The sequence below is a fragment of the Pinus tabuliformis genome, chromosome 6 (assembly GCF_031772625.1).
Source record: "Pinus tabuliformis cultivar Carrire ecotype Pingquan chromosome 6, CPIR1, whole genome shotgun sequence".
Taxonomy (NCBI): Eukaryota; Viridiplantae; Streptophyta; class Pinopsida; order Pinales; family Pinaceae; genus Pinus; species Pinus tabuliformis.
In genome coordinates this window covers 120,052,817-120,078,236 of record NC_142292.1, presented here as the reverse complement: position 1 = coordinate 120,078,236, position 25,420 = coordinate 120,052,817, and the positions used below count along the sequence as shown (strand labels likewise).

Genomic DNA, 25,420 nt, shown 5'->3' with positions numbered 1-25,420 from the left:
TCCGGTTTCTGCCCTCCGCGTTAGCCTTCCCGATAGTTTCGGCAGTTCCCGGTTGTTCTCGACAGTTCCGACTTCTGCCCTCTGCTTCATCTCTCTCAGTTGTTGCAGCGGTTCTGGCTTCTACCCTCTGTGTCAGCTTTCCCGGCTGTTCCGGCAGTTCCTGAAAGTTTCGGCTGTTCCTGGCAGTTTCGGCGTCTGCGTGATAGGTAGCTTTTCTGCTCTGCTGGCTCTCTCCGCCTCTCTGTCTGTATTCTCTGGAAAGTCCTCCCGGATTCTCACTCCTACTGCAGAATGATCACTTAATTCGAAATCCTTAGCAAACCTTTCCTTAGGAATCAAATTCTTGATCAATTCGTTCTCTTCGTGTGTGTTAAATTATGGTATGTTCTATGCTTATAACATTTTACTTCTTTTTCTTATTATATTCCACCGATTAGCAATCACATGTACATAAAGTAAAGTGCAGATAGAACATTAAACGATCGACAGAAAACAAGCCAAGACAAGAGACACAAGATGTGGCGGCTAGCCAGGGACAAACCCCACAATGTGTGGGGAAACCCTTTGATCAAATCTTCTTTTATCTTCAATAATTCAGCAGAGAGAAATAGTACAATAAATCTGATTCATATCAGCGGTAGCAAACTCTAGATCAGTAGCATCAGCATTAACGGCTTCATTATCAAACTAGGACAGACCATATCTCACAAACCGACAGTCGGATTGACTTCATTCCACCACCACAAGTTTCGGCTTCCAGACGAGGTTCAGATGAACCTACAGTGTAGTTCAGATGAGGAGATCTTCTAGGCCACGCAAGTCAATCTTTACTTTTGCTGTTGCAGCTTCAGTTTCAGCAGTTTCCGGCTTCAAACTAGGGCAGTCGATATCTTGCAAACCGTTTGTCGGATTGACTTCATTCCACCACCAAAAGTTGCGGCTTTCAAAGGAGGTTCAGATGAACCTACAGCGCAGTTCCAAAGAGGAGATCTTCTAGGCCACGCAAGTCAATCTTTACTTCTGCAGTTGCAACGTCAGTTTCAGCAGTTTCCGGCTTCAAACTAGGGCAGTCGATATCTTGCAAACTGTTCGTCGGATTGACTTCATTCCACCACCAAAAATTGCGGCTTTCAAAGGAGGTTCAGATGAACCTACAACGCAGTTCCAAAGAGGAGATCTTCTAGGCCATGCAAGTCAATCTTTACTTCTGCAGTTGCAGCTTCAGTTTCAGCAGTTTCCGGCTTCAACATGTGTGAGAGAGAGAGACCCATTTCAGCGCAGTAGAGAGGAGACTCATATCTGCGCAGTAGAGAGAGAGAGATGTGATGAGGTGAGTGAGTCTAAATGAGGAAAAGTCCTCTTATATTTATACACAACGTTGGTGGGTGAATAGATGCGACTGTTGGGCTTCTGAGCCTACATGAGTTGTAGGTCGGCTTGATAATAATTCCATAATCAAAATAAATTCATATCTCCATGAATACTTATCGGAATTGGATGATCTTTATATCAATCCTATGCCTCTCGACGAGAGGAATCTAATAAAAATATTATTAGCCATGAATAAGATGACCCACATGAAGTTTTGCCCTGGTTGCCAATTTTAACACTCCCTCTCAACCATGGAGAACTTCATCTGCAATCTGTCCATCGGTCGTTACTATTCATCCATCAAATGCACTGCCCTGTACAGCCTGACCCTTGCCCTGCTCTGCTCTATTCTGCCTATTTTGCTTTGTCTTGTTCTGCCCTGCACTGATCTGTACTGTTTTGCTCTGTTGTGCTCTGCTCTTGCATTGTTCTGTTCTACTCTGCTTTTGTCCGAATTATGAAGAAGAAGAAATGATCGAGGATGTATCATACTGACTCAAGGTCAGTCTCAGAGTATGTACCACTGGTCCCAAACCAGTCTCAACCAACCCAAAGTCAGCATCATAGTGAGTACAACTCCAATGGTCCCAGACCAATATCATCCTCCACTGACTCAAAGTCAGTCTCAGAGTATGTACCACTAATCCTAGACCAGTCTCAACCGACCCGAAGTCAGCGTCATAGTATGGTACAACTCCTACCACTGGTCCCAGACCAGTATCATTGATCCCAGATCAATGGAGGTCATCCTAGCGTAGGGAGTACGGTAGTTACAACGATGCGTCCATCGGTACTACTATGGTCCCTAACTTCATTTCCCTGCTCATTGATCAGATGAGAGGTACTTCCCATGAGTCCTAGACTGCATGGGTAGGATGCCTCGACAGGAGAACTAATCAATCCTGTCCTCACAGGAGAACACATCAATCCTGCTACAATTGCCATGGAGAACACATCAATCCAGGCCTCACAGGAGAACACATCAATCCTACTACAATTGCCATGGAGAACACATCAATCCAGGCCGCCATGGAGAACACATCAATCCAGGCCTCACAGGAGAACACATCAATCCTGCTACAATCGCCATGGAGAACACATCAATCCAGGCCTCATAGGAGAACTAATCATCCTGCTACACAGGAGAGCGAATCATCCTGTTCCACAAGAGAGAGAATCATCTTGTCCTACAAGAGAGCGAATCATCTTGTTCCAGTGTGCACCACCAGCCCTCAGAGCTCCCAGAGCTCAATGTATGTAACATGCAGGACCCTTGTACAAAGGTTTCTTGCCGACTCCAAGTCGTTTGGGAAAATCACAGATTAGATCTTTCCTCGGGGATTTGACAAGGTGTATCAACTTGTACATCATCTTAATGTGATGGAGCTTCCTTGCTCAACTTACCATATCCCAGATGATGTCTATCTGCTGGAGCAATTGACGAATACGGGATTCCTCAATAATCGAATCCCACCTCTGGTTGTTATAGAGAATCACAGTGGTATCCAATGTAAATCCAAATAGCTCACTGAAGAGCTTTCACAACCAGAGTGCCTCACACGAGGTTATGCTAGCAACAATATATCCTGCTTCGGCGGTGCTCAAAGCCACCGACTTCTGCTTCCTGCTCATCCAGGATATCGAAGCAGATCCCAAGGTGAAACAGTACCCGGAAGTGCTCTTACGGTCCACCACACTGCCTGCCCAATCAACATCAGTATATCCAAGTAGTCTCACATCTCCGACAGTGTATCTTAATCCATGAGAGATTGTGTCCTGAAGACATCTTAGAAGATTCCTGGCATCAATCCAGTGAGGCTCAAACAAATATGAGCTCACAATGCTAACTACAAAACATATGTTCGGACGGAGGTTCACCAAAAACATCAATGCAAATGAGTTTTTGAAACTTAGAGGCATTTCCCAAGTCTGGTCCGACATCACTACCATATAACTTCTAAAAGTTAAGATCCTCGAGGTAGTCACAGGCTTGCAGTCCATCATACCGAATCTTTCCAATATATTTACCACATATTTTCCTTGAGATAGGAAAATTTCCCTTGGCTTCTGCCACACTTCAAGTCCTTGGTCCTTCATTTCAAATTCAGAAGCCATCTCCCTCTTACATTTGTGAATGAGAGGGTTTGCACCTGTTAGAAAGAGGTCATCCACATAAAACACCAGTATGAGAGGCTTGTCATCTTCAACCTTAAAGTAAAGGTTAGGATCAGTTTCACTCCTAGTGAATCCCAACTTCATCAAGTAGCTATCGATCCTCTTATACCATGCTCGGGGTGCTTGCTTCAGCCCATAGAGAGCCTTCTTCAACCTGCATACATGAGATTTTCAATCATAAATCTCAAATCCTTCAGGTTGCTCCACATAGTTCTTTGATAGAACCATGCAAGAACACGGTCTTAACATCCATCTGATGTAGGTTCCATCCTTGTGAAGCCACAAGGGCTATGATCAAGCGGATGGTCGTATATCTGGCAACAGGTGCAAATATCTCATCATAGTCTATACCTTCCTTTCGGGAGAAACCTCGAGCAACGAGCCTTATACTTTTCCGTGCTTCCATCTGCTGCATGCTTTATCTTGTAAAGCCATTTTGAAGTAACAATTGTCTTGTCCAGGGTCTGGGAACTACTTCCCAGACATCATTCTCCGTAATAGACTCATATTCTACGGTCATAGCATCCTTCCATACTTGATGCTTGATGGCATCTGAGAATGACGAAGGCTCATTTTGTATGATCGTGCTCATGATGGTTAGGTATCCTTAATACCTATTAAGTTTCTTACTTTGACGGAAGGTTCCTCAGGGTGCAGCATGTCCTTTAGCATCATCAAGTATCCCCCTAAGCCATGAAGGCCTCTTCCTAGAAGAGGAAGGCTCATGTGGATGAGAATCTATCAGATCCATGGGTTCTTCTACATCAGGCATTGATTCATCATCCTTTTCTTTCGGTTCCTTGGTGTTGGCTTCTTGAGAGCTCCTCAAAGTCGAAAGATTGTTCACCTTGCGGTGAACGTTTCTTTAGGAGTCTTGGAACCCAATGCTTGATGAGGGCATCAATTTTGTACATATACGACGGTGATTGTAGTTTCAACCCATAGAAACATCGGAAGTCTTTGATCATGTAGCTTGGCCCAGACAGCTTCGATCATCGTGCGGTTCTTCCTTCCCACCACACCATTCTGCTCAGGAGTATGTGGTGTAGTAGTCTCCCTCTTAATGCCAACCTCAGGTATGCCTGAGTGAACCAATTGTAATATATCAGAGGTCTTGCTTTGGCTTGAGGGAAATGGTCCTCTTTTGAGCTTTCTTTCAGCACATCCTGGACATACACCTTCATTCTCTATTCAGAATTCGGGCATCCCTATCACCATTTGTCTTACACCGAGTATAGCTTTATAATGAAGGGGGGAAAACCTCTAATGCCAAAGTTCAGACTGAAGAGATGTGTCATAAGACATGACACCTAGCAGACTTCCATCGACCTGATATAATGAATCAACACTAAACCCAAGAGTAAAGGCATCTTTAACATTATTTTTCCATATACATACCTTGCCATCGCTGAAGGTTACCTTGTAGCCTTTGTCTTCCGTTTCCGAGATGGACACTAGGTTCTTTTTGAGGTCAGGTGTATTTAAAATTTTAATACATCCTGGAATTTCTGGCCTTCTTGAATGCTTGTCCTCTTCCTTGATTCCCAGCTTTCCTCTTACCTTTGCTGTTGAATTTGTCATTCCTTTGATTGCCATCAGAGGGATTTTGATCATCGTCCTAGAGTGAGTCCTTTCTATCTGGGCACTCCCTTGCATAGTGACTTGCTTTATCGCAAATGTAACATCGTCATTTTCTTCTAGCCTTAGGTCCAGCCTTTCCTTTTGATTTAGTCCCGGAATTATTTCTTTTCTTTGCATGAAAAGAAAAGGCAGCAGGAGGACCTTTAGGCATGGGCATTTCTTAGACTTCTTCCCTTGTTTCTTCTTGAATGCATCTAGCCATTAATTCCTCGAAACCAGGAATTACATTATAGTTCAGAAGAGTAGTTCTGAACACATACCATTCAGATGGTAATCCTTCAAGAGTTGTGAGTGCCATTTCTCTGTCAGTAATGGTTTCCCCAATAGATAGGAGATCGTTCTTGATCTCGGTGATTCTTAAGAAGTATGCTTGCATACTTTCATCTTTACCCTTCTTGATTTCCCTCAACTTATTTCTAAGAAACAAAACTTGATTTGCATCATTAATTTTAAATAAACTCACCAGTCTGTCGTAGATTTCCTTGGAGGTGTCTAGATCAGAGATGTAGGCCACCAAGCGCTTGTCGATAGAGTCCCGGATGATCTTCTTTGTTTTGACTTCTCCATTTTTCCATTTGTTCCAGGCAACAGCAGATGCATTTGATGAAGGCTCAACAATATTGCCTCTTACATGGTCCAGCACTCCTTGATCTTCAAGGGTTAGATCGATAGACATCTTCCATCCGTGATAGTCAGCTTTCTCACGGAGCTTGTCTTCGGCAGGAAAGAGTGTTGAGGACCCCATAGTTCTTTTAGGATAGCCTTGCCAATCTTCTCTTCAATGATTGCTCTTGCTCTTGCTCGGGCTTTGTCTTCACCTCAGCTCTGATACCATGTTAAATTATGGTATGTTCTATGCTTATAACAGTTTACTTCTTTTTCTTATTATATTCCACCGATTAGCAATCACATGTACATAAAGTAAAGTGCAGATAGAACATTAAACGATCGACAGAAAACAAGCCAAGACAAGAGACACAAGATGTGGCGGCTAGCCAGGGACAAACCCCACAATGTGTGGGGAAACCCTTTGATCAAATCTTCTTTTATCTTCAATAATTCAGCAGAGAGAAATAGTACAATAAATCTGATTCATATCAGCAGTAGCAAACTCTAGATCAGTAGCATCAGCATTAGCCGCTTCATTATCAAACTAGGGCAGACCATATCTCACAAACCGACAGTCGGATTGACTTCATTCCACCACCAAAAGTTTCGGCTTTCAGAGGAGGTTCAGATGAACCTATAGTGCAGTTCAGATGAGGAGATCTTCTAGGCCACACAAGTCAATCTTTACTTCTACTGTTGCAGCTTTAGTTTCAGCGGTTTCCGTCTTCAAACTAGGGCAGTCGATATCTTGCAAACCGTTCGTCGGATTGACTTCATTCCATCACCAAAAGTTGCGGCTTTCAAGGGAGGTTCAGATGAACCTACAACGCAGTTCCAAAGAGGAGATCTTCTAGGCCACGCAAGTCAATCTTTACTTTTGCAGTTGCAGCTTCAGTTTCAGCAGTTTCCGGCTTCAAACTAGGGCAGTCGATATCTTGCAAACCGTTCGTCGGATTGACTTCATTCCACCACCAAAAGTTGCGGCTTTCAAAGGAGGTTCAAATGAACCTACAACGCAGTTCCAAAGAGGAGATCTTCTAGGCCACGTAAGTCAATCTTTACTTCTGCAGTTGCAGCTTCAGTTTCAGCAGTTTCCGGCTTCAACATGTGTGAGAGAGAGAGACCCATTTCAGCGCAGTAGAGAAGAGACTCATATCTGCGCAGTAGAGAGAGAGAGATGTGATGAGATGAGTGAGTCTAAATGAGGAAAAGTCCTCTTATATTTATACACAACGTTGGTGGGTGAATAGATGCGACTGTTGGGCTTCTGAGCCTACATGAGTTGTAGGTCGGCTTGATAATAATTCCATAATCAAAATAAATTCATATCTCCATGAATACTTATCGGAATTGGATGATCTTTATATCAATCCTACACCTCTCGACGAGAGGAATCTAATAAAAATATTATTAGCCCTGAATAAGATGACCCACATGAAGTTTTGCCCTGATTGCCAATTTTAACAATGTGTGTCTCCAAATGAATCCGAAACCTCCATTTTATACTTTTCCTCTTGAGTCTTCGATGATCGAGATTAAGTCTCTAATCAACGACTAAAATTAAAACATGACTTGATCCACCTTGTAGATCATTCTCACCCATATTTTGATTAATACCCATTAATATTTTAATTTCCTAATTTTAGACTTAGGAACCCCATTAGAAATATTGATTATTTTAATAAAATACAATCCAGGTGGAATTTCACCAAACAGTTTTTGGGTTCTTTAGAACTCATGTGCCTTAGCCTCTCCACCAATTTTCAAGGCTAGAGCATTTCCGATGCTACCAAAAACTAACACTTTCTCTTAGCGAGGAAAGTGCTTTAGCAACAATGCTCAACTACATGCTGCTCTGTCTCTGAAGCACCTCCTTTCTGCACTGTTGCTATCACCAACATTGTGTTGCTGCTACTACTGTACTGCTACCCATGACACTACCACTGCAACTTCTGCTCTAGGTACATGTTCCGCTGTTCGGAAGAGCCTTCATATAGAGAAGACAAGGCTTCCCATATCTCCCGCGTTGTATCCTTGCCCTGCAAGTGAGACCATATGATCTCGAACTCCATTGAGAATGAGCCTCTTTGCCTTCCCCTGCTTGGCCTTGTACTTCTTCTTTTGATCGTTGTCAGCAGGAACAACGACAACACTTTTGACGTAGGCCTCGAGATCATATTCCTCTAAAACAACTAAGATTCTGGTCTTCCATATGACATAGTTGGAAGCACCTTCCAACCTGTCTTGATCTCTGAGCCCATGCGATGCCATTTCACCCAACTGTTGAACTAAATCCTCTAGTCACTGCTTAGCACTGCTCAGTTGCTCAGCAAGTGTGAAATTTGAACTTTCTCGTGGAAATCTCTCTGAGGAGAAAATTTCCCTTCTACATGTCTTCGTTCTTTTCTAGGGAATTTCTACCCTAGCAGAAACTGCGCCCTTCAAGCACTGCGTTGAGGCTCTGTGTCACTCCCTCTACCTCTACAAACTTATGAACTGGAAATCGTACCTCTTTGTCGTCTCACTCAGAGAGAGATTTCCTCGGATCTGCGTCCCGGCAAGCACTGCGCAATCCCTTCAAGGGGATTCGAATTGCCTCCAAGTGCAGTTTTTGGCCTTGCTAGTCAGTAATGGATCTGCTCTTCTTATTTCAAAATCAATGCTCTGATACCATGTGAAGATTCCTACACTCTGAAGGAACCCCTGCTGCAGCAAATCTGAATCTACTTCACCTACTTGATTTTTAATATACATTAACCAATTTATTCTTCTGAATACTGAAGCAAGTTACTTCTGCAGCCTACACTAATTAAATATTTGATCTCATGAAACATAAAATAGAGCAAAGAACAAGATACATATGACACACTTATTTTTGGACACAATAGTTCTCGGAAAAACCCAATGCGGGAAAACTGGTGCAACAAATTTGAGAGTTTTATTATTATGCAGGAGAAATATCTGAATACAAATCTAGGATGCTCATCTAGCAATCCTTTACAGAGAAAATACTAGCGGAAAATTTGAGTGAGTTTTAACTCACTACACTCAACAAATTCTGGCTGATCTGACACTAACCCCAACTATTTTTGCGTTGGCTCTACATCAGCCCTGCGTCACCTTCTCTGCCCTCTGCGTCAGCTGTTCCGTCATTTCCCTGCAGTTCCGTCATCAACGGTCGAGATTGCTTTGACGAGGATCACTCGAACTAGCTGTTGGAGGATTTATCTTTAAATGGGAAGTCATTTGTTAGTCCATTTATCCGACATTTGAGTCGTGTGCTAAGCGAAAAGCTCTTGTAATATTTTTTGGATAATAAAGAAGGACTTTGGGGTTAATTTTTGCGGTGTTACTCTTCATGGAAATACTATAAGATGTGTCGTTTTTCATGCATAAATATTTTTTAGCCATTGATGATAGCTTCTATAGAGTGATTTGAGTATAGGTATCTTGCTCAGTCGCTGGGGTCTAAGTGATAATTTAAATTTGAATGTAATAGCAGGTATCTTTATTTATTTGAATTTTATTATGATTTTCTCGCTCTATTTTGATGGTTGGATTGGGTTTTGCAAGAAAGTCTTTATTTTTAGATAACCGGGCGTTCGGGGAAGTTTTCGGTTGAACCAGCCAATTCCCGATCCGTTTTTTCTGAAGAGCCCAACTTAATTTGATCCCGAGCTTATCATAAGATTTTTATTTGTGATACATGAAGGGCTTCGAGCTAAGCACCTCCTTTAAAATTAGAAAAAAATATTTTATTATGCGGGAAATTGGTAGATGTGGCTGTTGAGAGCCTTAGATTATCAGATCTGGGAGTGGAGTTAGACTCACACTCCTCAGATCTGATATCTCTGCCATTCTTGTACATAGATCTATAAATTATTTTTGGTTTTCTAGCTTGGGTTTTTTTTTGGGGTTTTAGTTTTATCATTGTATATATCGTTTGGGTGTTTTCTTGTTGCCGTGCAGCTACAGATTTGAGGAAAAAAATCTATGTGGAGTCCAGATCTAGGCCCTAGAGGGTAAGATATGGATCTCTGGGGTTTTATTTGCATAATTTTGTAGCGAGATTATTCAAAAGATTTTGCAATCCAGAGTTTAATTATTTTTTATTTTTTTGTAAATCTGCAGAACTTTTTAAGGGTTTCATTAATAAATCTGAGGCAGAGGATTTTAGCATTTTAACCAGAATTTCTGGGGTTTTTTGGTTACGATTTGTCTAAGTTTTTCGATCTGCTGGTTGGTTTTTCGTTTCGCTGCAAAATTTCGATTTTTTTTTAAGCCCTTCCCTTTTCTCTGCTGCTCGATTTTGCATCCTCCTGCTGTGGTTTTCCATTTGTTGCCATATTCTTTCTTCTGCGTTTTTCCGCTGCATTGTTGCAGCTCTTCATCCGCATTCCTCACACCCCTTGCATAGCCATACTTCTCCCTATGCTCCTCATCTCTTCCGCGGCTCTCAAACGTTGCCCTCAACTTGCAAAAACGTGACCTCTTATTGCTCCACCATCACACATCCATCAAATCTACATCCTCTGCCTTGTTCTGCTGCTATCCCCTTGCTATCATCGGATTCCATACGCCCTGCCTCTCATTGTCATTTCTACTACCCATGAGACTGCCACTGCAACTTCTACTCTAGGTACATCTTCCGCTGTTCGGAAGAGCCTTCATATAGAGAAGACAAGGCTTCCCATATCTCCCGCGTTGTATCCTTGCCCTGCAAGTGAGACCATATGATCTCGAACTCCATTGAGAATGAGCCTCTTTGCCTTCCCCTACTTGGCCTTGTACTTCTTCTTTTGATCGTTGTCAGCAGGAACAACGACAACACTTTTGACGTAGGCCTCGAGATCATATTCCTCTAAAACAACTAAGATTATGGTCTTCCATATGACATAGTTGGAAGCATCTTCCAACCTGTCTTGATCTCTCAGCCCATGCGATGCCATTTCACCCAACTGTTGAACTGAATCCTCTAGTCACTGCTTAGCACTGCTCAGTTGCTCAGCAAGTGTGAAATTTGAACTTTCTCGTGGAAATCTCTCTGAGGAGAAAAGCTCCCTTCTACATGTCTTCGTTCTTTTCTAGGGAATTTCTACCCTAGCAGAAACTGCGCCCTTCAAGCACTGCGTTGAGGCTCTGTGTCACTCCCTCTACCTCTACAAACTTATGAACTGGAAATCGTACCTCTTTGTCGTCTCACTCAGAGAGAGATTTCCTCGGATCTGCGTCCCGGCAAGCACTGCGCAATCCCTTCAAGGGGATTCGAATTGCCTCCAAGTGCAGTTTTTGGCCTCGCTAGTCAGTAATGGATCTGCTCTTCTTATTTCAAAATCAATGCTCTGATACCATGTGAAGATTCCTACACTCTGAAGGAACCCCTGCTGCAGCAAATCTGAATCTACTTCACCTACTTGATTTTTAATATACATTAACCAGTTTATTCTTCTGAATACTGAAGCAAGTTACTTCTGCAGCCTACACTAATTAAATATTTGATCTCATGAAACATAAAATAGAGCAAAGAACAAGATACATATGACACACTTATTTTTGGACACAATAGTTCTCGGAAAAACCCAATGCGGGAAAACTGGTGCAACAAATTTGAGAGTTTTATTATTATGCAGGAGAAATATCTGAATACAAATCTAGGATGCTCATCTAGCAATCCTTTACAGAGAAAATACTAGCGGAAAATCTGAGTGAGTTTTACCTCACTACACTCGACAAATTTTCGCTGATCCGACACTAACCCCAACTATTTTTGCATTGGCTCTACGTTAGCCCTGCGTCATCTTCTCTACCCTCTGCGTCAGCTGTTCCGTCATTTCCCTGCAGTTCCTTTTGTTCCTGACAGTTCCAGTTTTTGTCCTCTGCATCAGCTTTCCCTGCTGTTCAAGTAGTTTCGGCTGTTCCCGACAGTTCCAACTTCTACACTCTGCTTCAACTTTCCCTGTTGTTTCGGCAGTTCCAGCTTCTGCCCTTTGCGTCAGCGTTCCCGACTGTTTCGGTAGTTCCTGGCAGTTTCGGTTGTTCTTGGCAGTTTCGGCTTCTACGTAATAGGTAGGTTTTCTGCTCTGCTGTCTCTCTCCGCCTCTCTGTCTGTATTCTCCGGAAAGTCCTTTGCCCGCATTCTCACTGCCCTTCTGCTGCAGAATGATCACTTAATTTGAAATCCTTAGCTAACCCCACTCTAGGGATCAAATTCTTGATCGATTCGTTCTCTCCATATGTGTTTCCAAATGAACCCCAAGCCTCCATTTTATACTTTTCTTGTTGAGTCTTCAATGACCGATATTAAGTCTCTAATCAACAGTTAAGATTAAAAAATGACTTGATCCACCTTCTAGATCATTCTCACCCATATTTTGATTAATACCCCTTAATATTTTAATTTTCCTAAGTCTAGACTTAGTAACCCCGTTAAAAATATTAATTATTTTAATAAAATACGATCGAGGTGGAATTTCACCAAACGGTTTTTGGGTTCTTTAGAACTCATGTGCCTTAGCCTCTCCACCAATTTTCAAGGCTAGAGCACTTCCGATGCTACCAAAAACTAACAAGCAGCAACATGCAGAGTCAATAACAACACAGATGCAACATTTGCGCAATAGTTGGTGGGCAGTGATGTCATACATCAACAATGCAAAGTGAGATGTTACAAAGTCAGGGTGATGCTTCAGCATGTTGCATTACTAGAGCACATTCCTCGCTAAGAGGGAGTGTTGATTTCTGGTAGCATCGGATGTGCTCTAAGCCTCAAAATTTGCAGGGAGGCTAGGACACATGTATTCCAGAATGCCCGGAAATCGTTTTGGGAAATTCCACTTGGTGGCAGTTTTATTAAGAGAATTAATTATTTTTAATGGATGCCTAAGTCTAAACTTAGGAAATTAAAATAATTAAAGGGTATTAATTAAACTGGGGGCGAAACTTCTAGAAGAAGACAATGATCAAGTCAAAATGATCTGAGCCATTGATTGGAATCTAATCTGGGCCATTGATTATTCAACGAGAAGATTATAAGAAGGACTTCGATGAGCATCTGGAAAACACATCAAGTGAGAGATCGAAGATCGATTTTCCCAAGAGAGCAATGCAGTAGTTGCAGGAGAGGTCATCAAGGAGATTTCTTGCAGTAAGGGGTAGGGATAGTTTTTCCGGAGGATGTTCTCTTGATCTGGACAATGCAAGGCAGAGAGGGCAGAGAGTAGTCCGGAGAGGCAATGTAGTGCCACAGAGAGCTATGTTGTTGCAACGTAGAGCTTCAGATGGTGTTCGTATTTCTACTGGGGAACAATCGGGATCAAGTGCCGAAGCCAAGGTGTGAGGCCGAAGTTTCTAGTGAGTAGAAGATCAAGAGGAGGTGCAACCCAGTCCCGACGGCAATGACGCAGTAGTTGCGTAGGTGTGATGCAATGCTGCATAGTGACTGCGCAAAGACAGTGCAGAGGCTCATCTCTTGTGCAGATCAGTGCCAGATTTTCTAGTGACAGGGTGAGATCATCTCACTATCTTTTTGTCCAGTTTGATCTTTGTATAGGATTGCCAGTTTGGGCATTCGAAGAATTGTATTTTTGAAACTACTGCATAATAATACAAACCCTCAGCTGTTGCACTAGTTTTCCGGCATTGGGTTTGTCCAGGGACATTTGTCCAAAAAAAACGGTGTCACTTGTGTGTGCTATTTCTTTCTCGCTCAATACTTGTTTCCGCATATAATTTAATTAGTGAAGGATGCGGTTGTTTTTACTTCGATATTTATAGTCTAACACAGTAAATAACTTGCATGAATTAACAAGTAGGAGAAGTAATATCAATTTGCTGCAGTAGGGAATTTGGGTCTCGAAATTTTCACAAGGAAGACTCAAGGTGGTGAACAAGCAGGAAAGGCAAAGCGGAGGGTGAAGTATCATATTCAACGAGATTTCCCTCCCCACAATCCAAATGCTCAAGTGCTTTGAATACATAAGGTGGGTAGGTGGGAGCCTCATTTCTTTCCTCATTATGGGCATCAAAGATTGGGCTTTTGTTAAAAGGAGAATCAATCACTTCCAACTGTCCTTTGTCATGCAAGGGAAAATAATAATTCTCGTTCCCAAATGCATCGGTGGATATGTCATAACAATTAATGTCTGGGATAAAGGAAGAACCAATCTCAATTTCATCTTCCTTTTCAGTATCATAAATGGGAGCACAATCAAATTGGGGCCCAATAATCTCCCATTTCTCCTTTTGAATGCGGAAATAATCTCCAATGTCATTCTATAAGGAGCTCATGGGATCACCTTCCTCAAGGTTTTCAAAGGGAGAGTCATCAGGGGTGATATCCTTGAGAAAGGTAAGGTCAGTCTCGGCCTCACTTTCCATAACCCTTCCTCAACACGTGCTCTCAAAATCATCCTGCCCATCTTGCAGCCCCAACGGGGACTCATCTTCTTGCTCATCATCGATGTCTTCAAGGTCATCTTCATCTTGGTTGGTTGACCAAACGGACCTCTCTTCTTCTCTCTTCTCTTGAAGAACAATGGCTAAGGGATTTGTTACATGATTCTAGTAGTATGCTTCTAGGAGGTGAGCATTAGTGGGGTTCTCTTTATATTCACATTTCATCTTATGAAGCTTCACTTCTTCATCATATAAGTAGGAGAAAACTTCATTAGAATTATATTCCCTTACTACCTCCCTGCATGACCTACTAAATTCATCCATTCTTTCTTGCGTGACTTGGAGGCTTATGGGATCCAATTCTTTTGTCATCCTGAGAGGAAATATTCTCTTTCACCTTGTTATTGATGAGGTTATCCAGAATATTCACCACACAAGTTATGTGAGCAAGGTCAAGGAGACGACTAGGATCCTCTTCGCAAGCACACCTTACTATGTCGAGTTGTACTTCTTGCGACCTGTAAAACCTGAGCATGGATTCCATATCCATGTCCTCCAACATATTTTGAAAAGTTTCTGCATATTCCAATGCTTTCTTCTGCAGCTGTTGAATCTCTTGGTTATTGAGTTTTTCAAATATAGGACCAAGAGAATCTCCATTTTCTATGATTTTGCAGGTTAATATTATAATGGAGTTGCCAGGGTGAATTAAAGTGCCTTGATAGATGCTTGCTTCACCCTACAAGCATTAACTTTAAAGTTCAATGAAGAACTAGGGCTTCGTTCTTCCAATGGAGTCACTAATAATGATAAGTTGATATGTCGTACGAGGAACAAAACACGTCTCGTGTTCCCGACAACGACACCAAAACGTTAGCGGTCAAACTAGCATGGGACCTAAGGGGAATCCCGAAAGGGAAAGTGCTAGGCCAAGGGCAGCAAATGGAGTCTTAGCCCACTGTCACCTCAGTTAAAGCTCCCTTCTATTTACAAACTTTCATCGATGGGAGAATGCCTAATATGTATGGAGTCACTAATGAATGATAAGTCAATGGATATGAGTGACGCAGGCCCTTTCCCAGAAGGATTGAAGGATGGAGCTTGCTTGCCTTCTAAGTAAGGTACTGTGTGCTTCTAGGGAAAGGAAGAGGATTTTGGGGTTAGTGTTGAAATTTTTGAATTTAACACATCTGAAATCCCTACTGCATTATTTGTTTTATTTCACCTACTTGTTTATTCCTTAACAAGCTATTTATACATATAAATACTGAAAATAAACACAATGCAGCGTTAACTCATACAAATCAACAACTGAAATACTAGACAAACACACAAGGGACACCGTTATTTTTGGACAACACGTCCCCGGAAAAACCCAATGCGAGAAAACTGGTGCAACAGTTTTGAGGGTTTTATTATTATGCAGATTTCTTGAGTACAACTAGGGTGCCAAACTGGCTCACCCAATAGAGATTTCTACACAGTGGTAATACCTCTTCTCGGAGACAGATATTCAGCTTCTCAGCACTAGTCTGCCCCACGGAAATCCTTTCGGCGCTTCTCCAAGGCTCTGTGTCAGCCCTGCTAGCCTCTACGTAGCTCTGGAACCCTCTGCGTCAGCTCTCTGGCCTTTTGTGTCACCCACACAGACGCCTCAGCCTCTGCGCAATCTCTAGCTGCCTCTGCGTGGCTCCTGTTGTCTTTGCGTAGCTATGGTTGCCTCTGCGTCAGCCTCTCTAGTCACTGCGCTGACCCTTAGGCACTATCTCTGCCTCTCTGCTATGTACTCACTGCCCCTCGCTACAACAGATCACTTGTTCGAATTTTCTCAGTGAACCCTGCTCTAGAAAATCGAATTGATTGATCAATTTTGGTGTATCTCCAACTGACCCTCAAGTCTCCTGTTATACTTTTCCTATTGAGTCTTCAACTATCGAGATTAAGTCTCTAATCAACAACTAAGATTAGATTTGACTTGATCCATGTCATTTAGAACATTCTCACCTAGTTTTATATTAATACCCATTAATATTTTAATTTTCCTAAGTTTAGACTTAGGAAACCCATTAAAAATATTAATTATTTTATTATCTCTGTAACCGGGTGGAATTTCCCCAAACCATTTTCGGATCTTGGAGATCTCATGTGCTTTAGCCTCCACCAATTTTCATGGCTAGAGCACATCCGATGCTACCACAAATCAACACTCCCTCTTAGCGAGGAATGTGCTCTAGTAATGCTCGACCATTGAATATCACTCTGATCCTTATGCATTGGTACTTGTGCTGATGTTGGCCCTGTTGCCCTACATCCACTGCACTGCTGCTTCCTGTACTGCTGCCCATGGCTCTGCCACTGCCACTGCCACTGCTACATCTGTACTGTAGCTCCCTATCAACATGCTGCATCATGCTGCCCATAGCACTACCACTGCTAACTGCTGCACTGCAACTCAGTTACTGAGAAGTAAGTAACTAATCTACCCAATCACTAACATCCTTGTTAGTCCGAAAGCCTCCTAATGCTGAAGCTACCTCTGTTGCTATCCTGTGCTCCCTCTGCTACCTCTGCGCTGTTGCAACAACTTTGTGCCTCTCCCACTGCTACAACCACCTTTGTGCTGCTACAGACCTTTGCACTTTAGCATTGCCTTATCGCTCCATCACATCTTGCTTTTATTGACATCCATCATCCTTCTACAGTCACTCGGGGCTCCCTTAGTCGTATATGATTCAAGCGTTTGGGTACCTCAAGGATCCTGCCCCTCATCTTCTGTAGTCCTCCTGACTATAGCTCGATGTCACCCCACCTCTTCTCTAGAGGTGAATGAGCACTCATGGCATAGTCGTCATCAGTGTCGACTTATTTCTCTGCCTTAGCCGGAGCTGCCTTGGAGTCAGAAACCTCTCCCTTATTCTTCTTCTTGGGACACTGGTTTGCATAATGATTTATTTTCTCACAATGGAATTACTTTACCTTGGAGATGTCCTTCTTCTTCCTCTTCCTCTGTTGTCCCGTAGATGCCAGAGCCGCATCCTCCTCCTCTTTCTTGATTCGACCTCCTTTGCCACTACTCCCCACCTTGGTTAATCGTCTAATCTCTTCTTGGTGAAGAGTTGCCCACAGCTCTTCCCATCCTGGAAGAGTAGCTCTGCCAAAATGCTTTAGACAAATGTCTCCCACTCCTCGGAGACTACATTAAGGTCGGTCCTCACCATAAACTCCTGATTCAAAGTGGCCCTTATGGAAGTAAGTTGTTCCCAAATCTCCTGCAATCTGAGGAGGTATAGATCTATCTGATCCCCCTTCTGCATCTGATACGACCGCAGCTGATTCTCCAATAGCATCTTCCACTACATGGAAGTGCCATGATACAATGTCGTCAAAGTATCCCACATCTCCTTTGCTGTGTTCTTTTCAACAATATGTGATACAACATGATCCTTGACCCCATTAAGGATTATGCACATTTCCCTCACCATTGCATCCTCATACTTCTCATTATCGGTTGGGTCGATTGGGATAGCCAAGGTTCTCAAGGCAAAGCCCTTGATGCGATGTCAATTCAACACTGATAGGATCCTAGCCTTCCAGATGACAAAGTTGGAAGCCCCGTCCAACTTGTCTTGATTCCTTAGTCCGTTCACCGCCATCTCTGCTCTTCTTTTGGACTGCCTCTGAGTCTTCGACTTCCCTCTTGGAAGTTTTCTCTTAGACTCCCTCTGAGTCCTGATATCCCTGCGGAAAATCTTCCCACCAACTGTTGAACCGCTCCTCTCCAATCCTCCTTGCAATTGCAACTCGGATCTGGATTTCTTGGCTAGAAATTCGTCAAGGAAGCGACTCCCTTTACCTTGGTTCTGTCCTATTAGGTACTGCTCTGCTGCGATAAAAACAACACCCCACCAGCTTCCCAATCACAATCTGCCCGCAACTCTCTAGGCCTCGACAATGAAAGAAACTAAGCCTTCCAGCTCTGTGTAATCCCGACAAGGCTGAATCACTCCTATGGCCAACTGTGTGAAGCCTACCTCACTGAGTAGGATGACGTGGCTCTTCGTGAGCCTCTTCTGCCTCTCTCTACCTCTGCGTTGGCGGCTCGAAATGATGACGCAGGCCCTCTGCATAACTCCTTCTCTGTTGCCTTCTGCTTAGGAGCAGTAAGTGAGTTGCATGCAGGCGGATTAGTTGCATGTGACATGCATGAGATATGCTTGTAATGCAAGCTAAATTTATGACTGGTACTTGAGTTAGAGTAAAGAAAGCTAAAGATAAGAAAGTTAAATAAAGCTAAGTAACTTATCTTCAGTAAACTTGACGAGCTAATTTTGGCTGTCAATCTTAGCTTAGAAAAGTTATAAATTGAGCTTAAGGATTGAGGCAAAGACACAACAACAGCGCAAGGTTGAGAGTGGTATCTCAATGAGTGTGTGCTAAGTCTGAGAGAGTTCAGAGGGGCTAGAAATCCAGATCTGCAAGAGAGAGCAGATCTGCTGAGTTTTGTAATATATATTTTCTTAGTTGGGCCATTATCCCAAGATGGGATCCCAAGAAAGTTCCGAGTTTATTTAATGATGAATTGATTTGTTGGGCAAAAATCTGTTTGTTATTCATGTGATTCAGATCATTAATTGCTTCCACTAAATATTTTCGTTAGGAATCTAGATGTGTGTTTGTTCAGTAATTTATTGCTTGGAATTAAACACTAGGTGCTGGGTTTGTTTAAAATCTGACAATGTTGTTGGGTTGGGGATGGGGGCGGGGGGGGGTTTTGCAGAAGACCCCTCCCACCTGGGATCTCACGGGTCTAGGCTCTGCTGGAATGGTGCTGCTGGTGTCCCTGTTAGCTGGTAGGACTGAAAGAAAAATGTAATAATCTGAGTGCTGCTTGGAACTGGCCAGGGGGGTTTTGTGGGGGTGGTGCAGATGGTGATTGTCGTAAACATGGAATTGTGGAGACCCAAAGTCTCTATCATAAACCCATGTTACGTGGGAGCGGGAGCGGGAGCGACCATTTTCAGAAGCTCCCGGTTTGGGAGCGAATCCGGGAGCGATTTTTTTAAAATATATATATTTTTTATATTTTTTAATTTTTGATACATATGTGTCAACAAAAACATGTAGAATGATGAATTCGACATAAAAAACAATAAAAATAAAAAATTGATCATTGAACCATATCACATCAATCATCTAGAAATTATAATCGTCATCAACCATGTCCACAAGTTAGTAAAATACATATTACAACCGCAACATATTGAGTCTTATAAATCATGATTAATCAAATTCAATATTAAAGTTTCAACTTCAAGCTTTCAGAATTGAAAATTCAATAACATTTATCATCATTGATCACCAAAGTTGTACTTGTAAGCTAAGTTTAACCATTACAAGAAGTAATATCGAAGATATTTCTAAGTCCTAACTTCTAACTGTTAACATGATATGAAATGTTAAAAATTTATAAAATGAAACATGAATAATGAGATGAAATGAAACAACTTTAGTCTTTCACAAAGCATCATATTCATAATTCACAATCATTACCAATGAGTTATAATTGCCAAGGCCCAACTTCAAACTTCAAATTTTCATTGTCACAGTGATATAATGTTTACAAAAAATATCATTGTGATATGAAAGAGTCAAGAGTCAAGAGTCAAGGACTCAAAACTCAACAGTTATGAAAACTAAAGTCTAATAGAAACTAAAAAAGACAAGTAAACTGTAAATCTACATGTGGCCCTTGCCACGAGAGTCTCCAGGAGTATAAGCAGGTCGTGGTGGTCTTCTAGGAGTCTCCCGCACAGACCGACGACCAGAACTAGAACCTCCACGCGAGGGTGTAGATGGAGGTGGCGACAGCAAAGGAACAAGACTCGGACCTCGAGCACTGCTACTGGATGGTGGAGGTGGAGGTGGAGGTGGCATGGCTGCTGCTTCATTTTCATCCCTTACAAGTTCCTCTTCTAGTTCTTCAATATGTACAATGCCATCCTCCAAATTGTCATCCTCTGCGTGATTGTCCCAAATTTTATATGTGGGATCCTCATTAGCCCGATGATCGATCACAGTAATGACTCAACAACCTCAAGTTGTAGTGCACATAAACCAAGCTTTTTGCTCGGTTTTCATTGAGTCTGTTTCTTTTCACATTATGTATATAACTGTAGGTGCTCCAACACCTCTCTGCAGAAGAAGAATTTACAACCTGTGAAAGAACTTTTTTTGCCAATTTTGGCAAAAGTCCGTGGCCGCCATATGTTTCCCACCATGTGAGAGATTCAAATTTATCTTTGTCGTCCATTGCATGGAAGTTACCATACAAACCAGTGCCATTGAAGTATCTGCCTATTTCAAGGCGCACAGCTGCACATTCCTCCCTGTCAGGTACCAAATTTTCTAATGCTTCCAAATATCCTTTAGTTACCTCTTGATCTAAATGGGGTTTGGTCCTAACCCCACCCCCTGCTGCAGGTTGGCCCAACCAAGATGTAGAGTAGTATTTTGGCGTAAGGATATACGCCAAGCAATGTAGTGGAAGGTTAAGCCTATTCCACCGTTCACACACACAATCATGAATTAGTTTGTACAAGTTGGGATCTCTATTATGAACAATGTCTTTTATTTCCCCCAACATGGTATCCATTTGCTCATACACCTCGCCAATCACTGGTTTGTCTGTATCTGCAAACCGAATCATGTGATAAATTGGCTTGGTGAAATCCAATACCTGCCTCACACTTGTCCAAAACTGCCCATCAAGAGCGGCCTCCTCCACCATTTCAAAACCTGCCATGTCAGCTACATTTGTAGCCCTTTCCTTTAACACCTGCCAATGTGGACTTGATACCATGCTAGCTAATGCCTCTCTTACCTTCAAAAGGCGCCTGAAGGTGAGGTAATAGCTACCAAATCTAGTCCTCGCAATCTTCAGCAACTCCAATCTCGAGTGACTGCGGAAAAGGCCATGGGTATTGCTATGATTTGTAATAAATTTTATCGTTTGTTTTCCTTTCTTGTACAAATTACCAATCCATTGGTATTGTTCATTTTTGTTTTTGACAATATCATGCAACAGAAGGTTCAATGTGTGAACCAAACATCCAGACCAAAATATGTTCGGGTATTTATCCTCAATAATTGCTCCCGCTGCCTTACAATTAGGAGCATTATCAGTGATGACTTGGATGACATTGTATGGGCTAATACGCTCAATTGTTTCAAGTAATGCTTCTACAATGTTGATGGCGGTCTTGAACTTGTCTGAGTAATCATGTGCAGCTAGAAAGATGGGACCACTAACAGACACAGCAAGAACACTTATCAATGGCTTGCCTTTTACATTTGTCCATCCATCAGATACAATGGACACCCCATGGTTAGTCCAAGAACTTGTCATTTTATTCAAAGAATGTGATATTTTTGCTTTTTCATGATCAAGGCCAACGGTTCTTGCCTTGTCATACCCAGGGCTCTTGTATCCTTTAGGGCCATCATTTATGGCAGAAACCATTTCGTGCCAATAAGGTGAGCGTAGAACATTGAATGGTATCCCACATGCATAGAGAAACCTGTAAACTTTTGAATCCACATCATTCCTACACCCCTCATCAAGGAAATCTGATATGGTTCTACGCCTTAAAGATGATGACCCTGTGCCTCCATGTCCATATCCACTGCCTTGGGAGGATGCTGAAGGAGTTCTTTGTGATTGTGAGCTTGGTTCAAAGAAACTCCTTGATTTTTTTGTTCTGTATTGGGCTTCCTCCTCTTCCCTTATGTATTTGGCTCTATCTGATGTTGACACCGCTGTACAAGTTTTGATTCCTATTTGTTTCTCTCCATCCCATGGCCTTTTCCCGCAGAGGTGTCTTCTAGCACGGGTGTATGAACCTGTGTAATCAGTGTTGCAATGGGGGCAATGAAATTTAGTGGTTCCACCCCCTCTCCCTGTTTCAGCCCTGTGAACATATTTCCACAATGGAGTTTGGTCTTGTTTAGTTTTTTGAGGGTCATGTTCACCCTCCTCCAGCTCCTCCTCACTGGGGTTTTCACCCATTTGACTTTCTCCGGCTTCTTCATCCCCCTCTTCAGTTTGGGGCCCCCTCCGTTTCCTACTCTCCAGCACCATAATAACCATAAAAGGGACCAGGAAGAGGAAAATGCCAATAAATATAGCCAGGTCCATGGTGTTTGATGTTTGTAGGGTTTTGATTCTTGAATCTGCAAATTAATTTAATTTATTGGGATTAATTAATTTAATTTAAATACATGATCTTTAAACTCAAACAACTAAATTAAATTAACTAAATTAACTACCTAACCAGCTAAACTAACTAAATTACTAAGTTACTTACCTCTGCAGGCTTGCTCCTCGCTCCTTGGCACTTGCTCCTTGCTCCTCAGCACTTGCTCTTTGCTCCTTTGCTCTTGCTCCAGCTCCAAACTCAAGCTCAATGAAGTTATAATGAATTTTTTTTGGCCCATTGGGCTTATAAAACTAAAAAAAATTTCTAAATTTTTTTTTTTTTTTATTTTCGGGTCCGGCGGATTTTTTTTTCCGCCGAACCGCTCCTGGCCCGGCTCGAATCGCTCCCTAATAGACCAGGGAGCGCAAATTTTTTTAAGGGAGCGCGCTCCCGAAAATTGCTCCCGTCCAGGAGCGATTTTGGGAGCGCGCTCCCGAGCCGCTCCCGCCCGGAGCGCGATTCGGGAGCGGGTTCGAGGGGGGGGGCGCTTCCGCGCAACACTGTCATAAACAAAGCCAAACATCACTGATCTGGGTACAGGAAAAATACTGAAAGAGAGTTTTGGGACTCTCTAAAGAGGTTATCATAGTAACAGATGGATGACATTACCCTGCTCTTTTCTTACTAGATTTTCTTTTTATAAGCTAGCCATCTAGGACTTGGACATTACTGATTTGAATACTAGTTAGCTTTTCACATCCCAAACAGTGGCAAATGATCACTTCGTAATAAACTTTTACCATACATATTTGACATATTGGGCTGAAGTTTACTCACTGTCTCTCGATCAGCTAGCTAGGTTATTTATGCTTGTAATTGTAAATGGATGTTTCATGTAGCGCAAGCTTTACTTGTAGTTTATTAAATCCATTGGAATTTTTTTAGGTATCATTCGCCTGGTTCATTCTCATCTGGGGGCATCTCCAAATTTTGACAGCATAATGCCTCTAGAAGCTCAGAGAACCCATTTTTTAACAATATTTTCAGCTTGTTATCACTAGAAATGCTTGATTTAAACAATTGTGAGAACATCTGGAAGGTAGAAACCTAGTGCTAATTTTCTATTTGTCCCCAACGTAATGAATATTAATATTGAGGACAGCATATCTTTGAACTAGATTTATGGTCAGTTAAAGTTTCCCCTATATAAAAAGATTTTTTATTTATTATTTGAATTTCAACTACCTCAATTTTTCCTTCAACTCAGAATTGATATTGATCAAACAGAAGTACAGCACACATGTCAGGTTACTGGTGACTTGTGCAGTATAGGCCATGGATGCCTATATTAATGGATGATCTGGATTATACACACCTGACCTCAAATGTTCATGAAGCTGTGGCAGGACTGAGGAGAGAATATTGGCTTTCGTCAAGGCCCTTAGGATAGACCTTATAAACTGAAAGTATGCGGTCTGTAGCTGACATGAATTTAAAGTGACCGATAAACTAATTTGTGCATTTACCATTTATTGTGCTAGCCTTGTCACTTCGAAGGCTTTAATTACTAGATAGTGCAAGCTTGGATCTGGAAGTGTTAATGTACTTTTCAAAATGAAGAGCGCTCGTCTATTTTCGTGTTATGTTTTATTTCGCTTGTTGTGACTTGATTCTGACAAGGTTTCTAATTTGATTTCTTACTGTTGTTTGTAGGTTATTGCAACTTGGGGAGTTCGCAACAACATTGACTTTCTTTCTTTGTCATACACACGACATGCTGAAGACATTAGACAAGTAAGAATGATGATATAAAAACTACATTCTTGATTGTTTTCTGAGCTTGTACTATTACTTCTAGCTACTATGATGGATCTCACTTATACAAATATCTATCAAGCTGTGTTTCTGGAGGCAAATTTGTAATGCTAACAGTATCACTTTTAATTTTTAGGCTGATCTGTTTCTATGGTGCTTGTTTCTTCTTATCATTTGACAAATTTCAAGTAGATGCATTACAATAAACATCAAATATGAATGCATTATCATAATTACTTCTGAAACTCATTCTGATTTGACAATGAAACAATGAGGCAACTTTTTATACGGCAGGCTTCATTATTAAATGACATTAAAAAATTGTTTGTTTTCTTTCTGTGACATGGGACGTAACTCCACATATGATAAGGACTTTATACTGACAGTTAAACTGTAGATTAACGTACTATATTAGATGTATTTAAGACCACCTAGAAAATCATTTGCTTGATGCTGATATCGAATTGATATCAAATGTGTTTCTTCCTTTTGTCTTGTATAGACCCGTGCTTATCTTGATGAGCTTGGGAATCTTCGACAGACACAGATATTTGCTAAGATTGAGACTATAGAGGTATTTTCTGTATCACTGAATGAATTGTGTCTTAATCTTTTCTTTTCATGTTTAAACCATCTTAAATAGGACACTGCACAAGAAGCAGTTGATTATTCTAATCTTGATATATACAACTTGTGTTGCAGGGTCTGCAGCATTTTGATGAGATCTTGCAAGAGGCAGATGGTATTATTCTTTCACGGGGTAATTTAGGAATAGATCTTCAACCGGAGAAGGTATCCTTTGTTATTTGTCATAAACTTTTTTCATATATCCATTACCTGATGTTTTTTCCATAGAAAATTTAATGTTGCTGTCAATGCAATCTGACTACGAGTCTAGTTGTGTCCTTGTATGGTTATGTCTTAGTGCTTTTGCTAAACCCAAGCCTGATGTGGTTATGGAGTATGTTAATAACAGTCAGGATTGATGGAATTGTCTGATATGCTCTCTAAATAAATATTATTTATTATGGATTGTAATTTGTTTGTTAGAATTTAAATACAAGATCTGATTTATTTTTAACCCAGCAATTGTTTTATGCCCAGAAAATTATTTATTTCAAATAATTCTGAAATTGCTGGAAATAATCACACTGGTAATTTTAACTTAAGAAAATAAAAATTATGCTGTGGAAATAAATAGGAAAATCAACACAAGAGCA

At 41.6% G+C, this 25,420-nt stretch overlaps 1 protein-coding gene across 1 annotated transcript in view; it reads left to right on the top strand.

Annotated features, from left to right (window-relative positions):
• Positions 1-25,055, top strand: part of LOC149257633 (pyruvate kinase 1, cytosolic-like) — a 231,430-nt gene extending 206,375 nt beyond the window's left edge. The window contains exons 7-9 of the mRNA XM_089381434.1: positions 24,099-24,179; positions 24,703-24,774; positions 24,903-25,055. Coding sequence (XP_089237560.1) covers positions 24,099-24,179; positions 24,703-24,774; positions 24,903-25,055 — 306 coding nt within the window. The remainder of the gene's footprint in view (positions 1-24,098; positions 24,180-24,702; positions 24,775-24,902) is intronic.
• The last annotated feature ends 365 nt before the right edge of the window (positions 25,056-25,420 follow it).